This window comes from Emiliania huxleyi (genome assembly GCF_000372725.1).
Source record: "Emiliania huxleyi CCMP1516 chromosome Unknown EMIHUscaffold_130, whole genome shotgun sequence".
NCBI lineage: Eukaryota > Haptophyta > Isochrysidales > Noelaerhabdaceae > Emiliania > Emiliania huxleyi.
The window spans coordinates 99,941-110,295 of record NW_005201286.1 but is presented as its reverse complement, the minus strand read 5'-3'; the positions used below and the strand labels follow the sequence as shown (position 1 = coordinate 110,295).

At 62.2% G+C, this 10,355-nt stretch overlaps 3 protein-coding genes across 3 annotated transcripts; 2 read left to right on the top strand and 1 right to left on the bottom strand.

Annotated features, from left to right (window-relative positions):
* Positions 1 to 2,154: 2,154 nt before the first annotated feature.
* On the top strand, positions 2,155 to 2,712 carry EMIHUDRAFT_362343 (hypothetical protein; the record flags this gene model as incomplete). The annotated part of the gene is made up of 1 exon (XM_005788983.1): positions 2,155 to 2,712. A coding segment is annotated over one exon (558 nt), but the record flags the coding sequence as incomplete, so codon positions are not given.
* A 4,096-nt stretch (positions 2,713 to 6,808) lies between these two features.
* On the top strand, positions 6,809 to 8,092 carry EMIHUDRAFT_226110 (hypothetical protein; the record flags this gene model as incomplete). Its single annotated transcript, XM_005788982.1, has 1 exon — positions 6,809 to 8,092. The coding sequence occupies one exon, from the start codon at positions 6,809 to 6,811 to the stop codon at positions 8,090 to 8,092; it is 1,284 nt and encodes a 427-aa protein (XP_005789039.1).
* Positions 8,093 to 8,654: 562 nt separating this feature from the next.
* EMIHUDRAFT_226109 (hypothetical protein) lies at positions 8,655 to 9,029 on the bottom strand (the record flags this gene model as incomplete). The annotated part of the gene is made up of 2 exons (XM_005788981.1): positions 8,655 to 8,808; positions 8,926 to 9,029. 2 exons carry the CDS (start codon positions 9,027 to 9,029, stop codon positions 8,655 to 8,657), a joined length of 258 nt encoding a protein of 85 aa, XP_005789038.1.
* Between the last annotated feature and the right edge of the window lie 1,326 nt (positions 9,030 to 10,355).

Below are 10,355 nucleotides of genomic sequence, written 5' to 3'. Positions count from 1 at the left end.
GGCCGGCACGGCTTGGGAAGGAGGGCGCGGGCCGACCCATCGACCCCCTAGGGGACCAGACTATGGCCACCACTAGCCTCGCCAACCGCTCCGCTAGCGTGTCGAGCGAACCTGACGCGACTTCGGACGGCTACGTGGGCGCCTCGCTGTGCTGGCGTTACGCCCGGATCAGCCTCGTAAGCGGCGAACGAGGCACGGTCGCTCTCCGACATGAGGCGCGTTGCACTTGCCAGTGCTGCCCTGGCCTTCTGTCTGCCCGCCCAATGGGTGGGAGGTGCCTCTGCTGCTATGGCATGCCTCACGGCTGCGACTGGCCGGCGCCTCGGCGCGTCAGCTCGGCTCGGCGTAGCGATAGTGGCCAGCGCAACTCGCCTGGACTCAACGCTCAGCCAGGAGCTCCCGCACGCGCTGGCGCGAGTCATGGCGCATGCAACGCGTCCGAATGCTCGCCTCGCCTCGCGCAAATGCGACCGTCCTCGCAGCCGACAGTCCACCGCCTGCTAAAGGAGCACTGCGACGAATGCCGGCACCGGCGACGCATGGCAGGCTGGTCATGACGCAGTCATAGGGCGTTGTGTGCCGTCAGAGTGACTCTCTGTGTGTCAGGGATAGTCAGGGCCGTCCATCAGAGCTCCAGTAAGCTCGGAGACACCCCATTAGTGCGACTCGGCCTCTTTGAGTCACTGCCTTCCCGGCGGTTTGGCTGTAGAGCCTCTACAACAAGCTCTACAACAAAATCGCGCTCTACATCGCTCTACAACGCAGGCGCATCGTCACGCGGCGGATGTAGAGCTCTACAGCTCTACAGCGCTCTACATCTCTACAACTCTACAGCGCTCTACACTCTACATCCTCTACACCCTCCCTCAGAGACCGGCCCGACCGGCGCACCCCGCGAAATTTCTTTTTGTTGCCTCGCCGTCGTCGAGGAGTCGCTGTGGCGGCTCCCGTGGTGTACCTGTGTTAGTGCCAGTGCGCGCCAGTCCCTTGCCTCGCGGGGAAAATTCTTTTTAATCGCAGTGGAATTGCCAGACTGCGCGTCACAAACTGCCTCGGATTGGCTGCTGGCACTCTCGAGGCTATGCCTACACAGCCTCGCGCGCATGGGCAGTCAAGAGGGACCACGCACGTTCTCACGACAGCACCAGTGCCTCTCTCTTGGACCGGCAAACGTGGTGGTCTCGTGTTACCAATGTGGGACCAGTGCGGCATCGCGCCATCGACAGCTCTGAACTGCGCCTCACCACTGACCGGGAATGCCGCTGAGTGGGTCAGCACCGGTCGCACATTGTGGCAGCAGTCAGCAGCGCATGTCTGATAGCTAGAGCAGCAGCGTCAGGGTCGCAGGGTCGGATCGTGTCAAGCCTCTCGCCCGGCCGGCCGCGTGCAGACGTCGGCCTGTCTGCTGTCTGCAGTGATCTGTCGGCGGTCAGTACGACCGATCAGGTTGGAGGTTTCTCATGATTGCGCCGGCGATGGACTGACCCAGCAGCTCAAGGGCTCGCACTCTCCTCACCACCACCGCGCGCGCGCTGCAGCAGGAGTGCCGCAGCCGCACTGCGACAATATGCCGCACTGCGACAATATGCCGCAGCTGCACCGCTTCTCCTGGACAGCCATCGAGTACTCGATGGTCCACTCCGAGGGCGCGGTCAGCACCGCGCCGGATCTCTTCTGAGAGCCGGCGCGGATCGCGGATGCGACTCAAGGCTCTGCCGGCGGGTCTGTGGCCTGGCGCCTGCCAGACTGCGGGTCCAAATACCCCGGCGCTCGCGCGCGCCACCGCCCCCGGCGCGGGGTGGGATATCAGTTCGTGAGTTCTGTGTCCCCGTCCCTGTGCTCCTCCTTCTTCTCCCGTGTCGGTCCCTGAGAACCCCACTATACAGCGCCACCTCGTGAGCTGTCCTGTGAGCTGTGTGTTGTGCGTCCAGCAGTCCGGACCCAGTGCTACGGCCGGTGACAGCGTGCCTCGTGTCGGCTCCCGAGCCAATCGTGTGCAGCGTGTGTGTGCGTGTGGGCCCGTCCTCCATGCTTGGAGGTGTGTAAGACTGACTGACTGACTGCAGTGGAAATTTCGACGAACCAACAAGAGGCCCACCAACTTCATCCTTCGACATGTCAATGGCCTCGACGCCTGAGGACTCCGAGGCGGAGGCGGAACGTGCCTCCGTACTCGACGCAGACGCCCTCTCCGCGGTGCTGCGGCTTCTCACTCTCCGGGCACAGCTGCGCGTGTCTGCGGTCTGCCGCACATGGCGCGAGGGCGCGATGCTGCACTTTGCGCATGAGCGCAACCTTGACGTGCGCACGGGCGGCGCTGCCATAGCGGGTCCATACGGCGTCCCGGGCGGAGCGGGCCGGCAGCGCGACGCGGACTACACGAAGCTTCTCACCGACGCCGCCCTCTCGCGGCTCGTGGCCCACCGGCCGCGGCTGGAGGCGCTGCTGCTGATGCAGTGCGCGCGGCTGACGGACGACGGGCTGGCGGCGCTGCACGGCTGCGCGTGCCTGCGGAGGCTGAACCTCGCAATGTGCACGGGTGTCACCGAGCGAGGCGTGGCGGCGCTGATCGACGCGCTGCCTGCGCTGGACGACCTCGAACTAGCTGGATGCTCTCGCGTGCGCCTTGACGTGCCCGCGCTCAGCGCAAAGTTTGAGCGGTTCGTCGAGCTGTCCGAGGACGCGGACGGCTTGGATGCCGTGCAGGGGTAGTCGCGTGCAGGTAGAGCGCGCGCTGCAGTCCACATAGACTTTTCTCCGCAGCGACGTCTCGTCTCACTTGGAGTGAGAGACTTGCCGCTCTCTCCGCCCGGTGCGGCGCGCGACGCGGTGTGGCACATTACCTGTGATTTAAACTGTGGCCAGATAAATCCAATAAATAAATACAACGGTCAAACTCTGAGACGAGATGGGATTCAGGGACATGCAGATAGGCCAGCAGCCAGTGGGACGAACGAGGGCCGCGACGGCGGCTTCAAGCGGGAGGGAGCGGAGACGGTGGGCAGCGTCCAGCGAGCGAAGTGGGTGAGACTGATGATGCTCCTTCGACTTAGGGAGCGGTTCAGCTGCTGGGCGGGCTTCAGGCTGGTGCTCACGCGAAAAGGAATCGACGCGATGTACAAAGCATACAAGAAGAGGAGAAAGAAGAGGAGGGACGCCAGTGATGACGAAACAGAAGCTACATGTAGCGCAGACGAGGGCAGGGCAGACCCGGGGACGGCGGAGTCGGAGCAGACGGCATCGGCCGCCGAGGAAACGTTGGGAAGAGGCACGAGGAGGGCGGCGACCTCGACCGACTATGGAGGACCCGTCACCAGACGACGCAGGGCAGACGACGGGGAGGCGGAGCAGACGCGCAGGGCGAGACGAGGGAGGGGGAGGGAGCAGGATGTTGCTGAGATCAGCAGGAGGATGTACGACGAGATTAGGAGCAGCAGGGACCCGAGGGACCATGTGGAAGACGGCTAGTGCTAGTCCCCCATCGGGAGGACGACCCCGGCTAGTCGCCGACCACACCCACAAAGAACCCTGCACAAAGACCGCGCAGGGCGCGGGGACCTGCTTCGTGTACGTGTTCCTTTTTACCCATCTCCTAGTAGAGGTGTCCGTTTTTATTTATTTATTTATTTAGGGACATGTACATGTGCATGCACATTGTGCATGCACAACATGCACATGTGTCCACGCCCCGCACGATCTTGGTGTGAGGGATCATGTGTCGTGCGCACTAAATAAAACACGCCCAGCTGTGCGCTGTGGCCTGTGCGCTCGAGCCTGTGCGCGACATGCCCCTTACCCTGAGAAGCCGCCGCAGAAACGAGGCGTTGTTCACCACACCGCGCTAGATCCAAGCCACGGAGCTCAGCAGAACATCGCGGCTTATCCCAGGAAGAGAGGCAGACGGTGAAGGTGTCACTACCACTGCGTCAGACCTTCTGACGCTTAGCCCCGTCACCGCCCTCACCGCCATCTCCTGCTGCCGTCTCGTCGGGCGGCGGCTTCTCGGCCGCCTCCCCGACCTCCGGCTCAGCCTTTGCGCTCTTCGTGCGCAGCGCAGCGCGCTCCTTTTGCGCTTTGAGCTTTGCGCTTTGCGCCGCGTCAGGCTTGTAGACCGTAATGAAGCGCCCACCCGCCTTTTTCGGGCCGCGGCTTTTGCAGGTCAGGTCGAGCTCGTAGCAAATGTCGTGCACCACCTTGCGCTCAGCCGCTGATAGCTCAGGAGGAAAGGCGAGCTCCGCCTCGCCGCTCTCGATGAACGTTCTGATTTCGGACGAGAATTTTGCAGCCTGCTCGGGATCGTTCCGCCCGCCATCGGCCACGTCCGTGCTGCTGGGCTGTGTGCTGCTGCTCTCCGCGACGCACATACTCTTCGGCGAAGTCCCCACGCTCAACTGCCCACGCTCGTCCTGGCGAGTACAGACGACGCCTCACTTTTTCACAGCCTTGCTATTGAGAAGAAAATACATCGTATGGCGCTGTGCGCTGGTCTGTGAGTTCACAGGGGGGGTTCCGTCTGCTTTTCGCTGCGCATGCTCGAGCCCCCGGCGAGGGCTTGTGCTGTGAATAACAGGCGGAGGGCCCAACTTGAGAATCGTGCTTTTTTGGTTAGGGACTAAGGCCCCAAATTACGTGTGAGTGTTAGAGTTGTTTGGTATTGCCAAAAATCTCTCTCTCTAAAGCGCGAAGGACTACTTATGGGTTAGGGACCGCGAGCGACAGGTTAGGGACCGATCGCCACCACTCACGCCAGCGGACGGCCACCATCGGTGTTTTTGGCTTCGCCACCGTCCAAAGCGTGCGCAATGCGCTCGCCGACATCGAGCGAGCTCGCCTGTCCGAGGAGCGGCTTGCTGTGCGGACGGCTTCTTGTGGCTCTCGTCGAGAGCGTTTTGCGTCCCGGCGGGTGGGAGAATGTGTCGTCTGATGTGTCACTGTGTACGTCATGTCAGTCTTGATAACAAGCACGGTCGATCCGTCAAGCGATACACTCGTCACGATCACGTTGAACGGCTTGCACGGAGCTCTGTGCCGGCACACAGGAAGAGCCGACGGCAAGAAGAGCTCGATGGGGAGCGAGAACCGCCAAAGGTGCTCACGGAGGTTTCGGAAGTCCGCCATGATGCGGTCAGATCCCCCCAGGCTTGACTGCGTAGGTCGCGGAACTCGTTGAGCAGTCTTTTCGGAAGATATCGAGGATTTTCGAGAGCCACCCGCTTGAGAGCGATTGAGCGCGTCACGGAGGACTCAGGTTACCCCTGAACCTCCTCTGACGGTTCTCGCTCCCCATCGAGCTCTTCTTGCCGTACGGCGGTCTCTTCCTGATGTGTGCCGTCACAGAGCTCCGTGCAAGCCGTCCAGCGTGACGTGACGAGTATATCGCTTTGACGGATCGACCGTGCTTGTTATCAAGACTGACATGACGTACACAGTGACACATCAAACGACACATGTTCTCCCACCCGCCGGGCCGCAAAACGCTCTCGACGAGAGCCACAAGAAGCCGTCCGCACAGCAAGCCGCTCGGTCGAACACGTTGCTCGCTCGATGCCGGCGAGCGCATGTCGCACGAGGTAGACGGTGGCGTAGCTAACATCACTGACGACGGAGCACATCATGTTGTGAGCCCGCCGCCCGGCGTCTGCAGGTCCTCGCACGCTGACCAAAGTGTGCCCTCAGCTGCAAAGGTGTCGACCCGCGTGGTGCCGGACGGGCACGCTGCGGCGCCGGGTGCGCGTGCGAGGACGAGGCGCAGGAGGAGGGATAATTTTAGCACCAAGCTCCCTCGCACGACGCTGGGCACGGGACTGTAGAGGGAGAACAGCGGCAGAGCGCGCGTCTGTCACAGACGGAGCAGCGACCGCGCCAGCGGTCGCTGCTCCGCCCCCCCCGTCGCGCGCGCCGCGCGCGCGCCGCCGCCGCCGCCGCCGCCGCCGCCCCCTCCTCGCCGTCTTCCCCACCCTACCCTCTGTTGCGCGCGCGCGCCCTGCGCTGCGCGCCCCCGCCCCCACCCCCGCCCCCGTTTTTGCCCCCGCTCCCACGCGCCCCTTCCCCGGTAGGTGTGCGTAGAAAGTGGAACCAATCGAGAGGTGGCAGAAGCCGCCGTGTGTGACACATATTGCGGCACGTGAGTGAGACACAGAGCCCCGGCAGCGCGGCGCGCAGCGCAACAGGCGTTTCAAACAGCAAACGGGACGGCCTGCGCAGCCTCTAACTATTTCCACTGGTTCGTCCTCCTCTGAGTCATCTTCCCCGTCCTCCTTCCGCTCAGCTCTTCGCTCGGTACGTTCGGTGTGGCTCACCCTCCATGCCGTGAACAGGCGCTTTACCCACCCTATATTCTTCTCTCGTTCCTCTGCCCGTGCCTTGGTCTTGTCGTTGTTTCGCACCCATGTCTGTATGGCAATCGAGGCTGCCTTCCCCACTACCTGTAGTTCACTCGTCACCTCTCCCGCGAGCTCCCTTCTCTTTCTTTCGGGTATGGAGTCCGTGAGTGCGGGTAGCGTGCAGGCAATCACGGGCGCTATTTTGTCGTACTCCTCTTCGGCGAGCGCCCCAAATCTAGACCCTTTCGCCTTTAAGGAGGCTGCCCTCGCCGCTAACGCGGGTATGGAACTGTCGGACCCCATTCTTTCTCAGTGTACGTACTTTTAGCTTACTGGGAGAAAAGGACTCTCTCTCTCTCTCAGTGTATGTAGCTCTTACGTTCATTCCCGATTCTTTCTGGGAGCACAAAGGGGGATTTCATTTTCGCGCGATCTCACAATCTCTGGTCCTTGAGACAGCCAGACCTCTCACTCAGTCGGAGCACATGCTTTCGCTCGGCCTGATCGCCGCGTCTGCTGGCACCGAGATCCGCTACAACGAGTACAGCGCGTCGCCCACCATCGGCAACGGCAACGGCGAAATTGACGGACCAGCGAGCGAGTTCGGCGCGATGGCAATCTTCATCGACAGAGTACGAACGCTAACACGCAAACTTGATGGCGAGCAGGAGGTGGTCTTTAAGCCAGACCAAGGCACTCCTCGCTCCCTCAACGCGCTCCGACCCGGCGTGCAGTTCAGCAATGGCGATGCCTTCAGCGAACCTAGCTGGGGCTTTCTATACAATTCGATGCCATTTGCGATGAGCTTCTCCGACATGCTCCTCTTCCTGTACAAGAAAGACGGCATCAATCTCGCACAGGGAATCCTCGACGCTCGCAACGGCACGCAAGTGGCCTTCCCGGTAGTCAGCAGCACGATGCAAGGCTCCGGCTACTTCCCAAAGCCACTTGGCAGGCCGCTCTGCCGCGAGGGCGACGCCGAGTGCCTCGCTCACGGCAATGGCATCGGGCTCGCTGGCCTTTGCACGTCGGGCTGGGAGATCCGATACCTCAACACCCCCGAAGACGTGCTCCGCAAGGCTTGCGACATGCTCGTTGGAGACGGGAACAACTTGAAGTTCTCCCCACCAACTGGAGGAGTGGCGCCTCTGAAGCTGATGCAGAACCGCTCCATCCAAGGCTTTGAGTTTGTCACCCCTGTGGACGACCTCCAAGAGTTCTTCCCAATCAACGCTGATCCATCGGTTCTGGACTGTGAGAACGAGCTCGATGACTGCACACAAAACATCGGCCAGATTGGAGCGCGCTATGCGCACTACCCTGGCTGGCACCAACCCTTCCTCTTCTCGTGGATGCACATCGACAAGAGCGTCTGGGAGGGGCTGAGCGAAGGGCAGCGCCTCGCCATCAAGTTCGCGGCGGGCCATTCTGTCAGCAAGAGCCACACGACGACCGAGTCGATGCAGTGCCAGGCCCTGCGGCAGATGATCGACTTCAACGAGAACACCTCCCAGCTCAACCGGGACGGCTCTGAGAGGGACGAGAGCGCTCGCATCACCGTTGTCCCGTGGCGCGAGGAGGACCTTGAGACGCTCAGGGAGGCAACCACGGCCCACATGGAGTCGCTCATGGGGCCGACGGGGGAGGCGAGGGAGTTTGCAATCGTCTACAAGGCGATGCACAAGGTGGCGGGCATCCCGGTTGCTCCGGGGGATCTCGGGCCGTTCCCCGGCGAGTCGTGCGCGCTGGAGTCCAGCTCCGCTTCTTGAGACGATGTGTAGAGAGGATCCTGAGAGGCATCCGGGCCGCGACCCCCTGAGATCGGAAGCACGACAGCGCAAGCGTGTGTCCGAGGTCCGTCGTCTCCGGCCGGTCGGTCTGCCTTAGGTCTCTGCACATTGGACACTGCGGGAAGTGCGCGTTCGCTCACATACAGTCCACCTCGAGGCTCGAGTGCGTGTTCGTGTGCAAAATGCCGTCTCTCTGTTCATTTTAGTCGACTTGCTGTCACCTTAAGCACTCGCACGCCCCGGCTGCGCTTGGCCCGCCTGCGGCTACGCGTGCCTAAAGCCGTAGCTCCGCCTCAGCCGGGAACGCAAAGCGAGTGCACCACCCGCACCACGTGTCCAGTCCGCAGTCGCGGCTTTGCCTCTTCGCGCCCCGGCTGCGGCATTAAAAGTGCACCCACGCGCACGAGTCGCGGCTTTGCCTCTCTACCTAAATACTTGTATCATAATGAGTGCGAGGCTCAGTGCGCGTCGGTGTTGTCAGCACCCACTGAGCATGTACCCACCACCTAACCACTTAGCACCTCTCAGAGGCACATCCCACCTACTTGCTCATCCCGCTGACGCGGACGCGTGCGTCGTGAAGGAGAGCATCTTGCTTGGCGATCGACTCGGCCCACATCGACAGAGCCTCCTCAACTGGCTCCGCGGTTGCGGGTGCCGCCGCAGCGGGCTCGTACGGCATGGACGAGTGGTGCCTGCATGGAGCGCCGCAGGCTGAGATAAGCCGAGGTCACAGCCCAGGTACAAGCCGGGAGCAGGGGCGGGAGCCGAGATGAGCCGAGACATAAGCTTTGGGCAGGGGCGGCGCGCACAGGAAAATCCGCATCTTGCCGTCATCGTTCTTCTTGTAGCCGAAGGTGTACTCGACGCGGCCCTTGTCGCCAGTGGTCGCGTTCGTGAACAGGTAGTCGCCCATTGCGATAGCCGTGTTGCCGTTGCAATCGATCTGGTGGTTGCGGAATACCACCTCGGACCAGCCCTGTCCGCCCCCTCCCTATGGGAAGCCCCTCCCGGTCGTTGTGCCGTGCAGGTGAGCACTGCGGAGATGGCAGAGGTGTTCGCCAGGAGCTCTCGCCTTGCCGAGCGCGTCGCGGCTGCGGTGAGCGTGACACGATTGCGATAGGTGCTCGCCATCAACTCGCTCGCGCCGTCGAGATCATCAACGGGCGGCTCAAGGCCTTCATGCAGGCGACGGCGGACGGCGGCGTGCTCAAGTTCATCGTCAACGTCAGCGCGATGGAGGGCCGCTTCTACAAGGCGCGTTCTCGAGCATCCCCCCTCCGCGCGCCTGCCTCCTTCCTCTTGACCCCTCCCCGCTCCCCATCTCCGCAGTACAAGCAGCCAACGCACCCGCACACCAACATGGCCAAGGCGGCGCTCAACATGATGACCCGCACCAGCGCGGCCGACTACGCCAAGTGCGGCATCTACATGACCGCCGTAGACACGGGGTGATCTCGTACGCCTCAGACACACGCAGGAAGGCTTCCGGCGACCCGCCCTTGTCTGGATGCGTGGCGATGGCGCGGGCGCGATATGCACGCTTGAGGTCCCCGCCGTCGTACCCGGCTCGAAGATCCAGCTCCTTCAGCGCCTGCTGCCGCGACATGGCTGCGGCGGCGTGCACGAGAACACAGAGCAGGCCCGCGTGGAGATGGAGCGATTTCATGAGGCGACGCTGTGCGAAGCCCGAAGCGCGCAAGCGGCTGCGCCGGGCGAAGAAGGGCGCCAGCAGCGCAGCGGACTCGCGCACTGACTCGCGCCGGGCGAAAAAGTCGAAAAAAGTCCGGCGATTTCAGTGTATGTAGCTCTTACGTACATTCCCGTAGGAGGACTCTGCTGACAGAATTTCCCCACTTTTCTCCCAATGCAAAAGGTAAAAGAAAAATCTTTCGTGCGGTCGACCATTACACCATTTCCTTCATCGCGACCATTCCTTCAACTCGAAGAAGGATACCTGTACTCTGGGTAGCCGATCAACGAAATGGGCAGGTCCTCGCTGATGTCCTCGACTCCCGCGCAGTACTCCCGCCACGCGCTCTTAGCGGTCATCATCGGCCTCGGCATCAGCGCGATCGCCCAGGCACCCTTCTTCTCGCTGCAGGCATGGATCGGCAAGCGCTCGAACTGGGGCTTCCACTTTGACAACGGAATGGTAGCAGACGCGGGCTGGCAGAACGAGATTGCGATTTGGAACGTGGCCACCATCGCCATGTTCATTTGCGCGCTCCGCGCCTTCGAT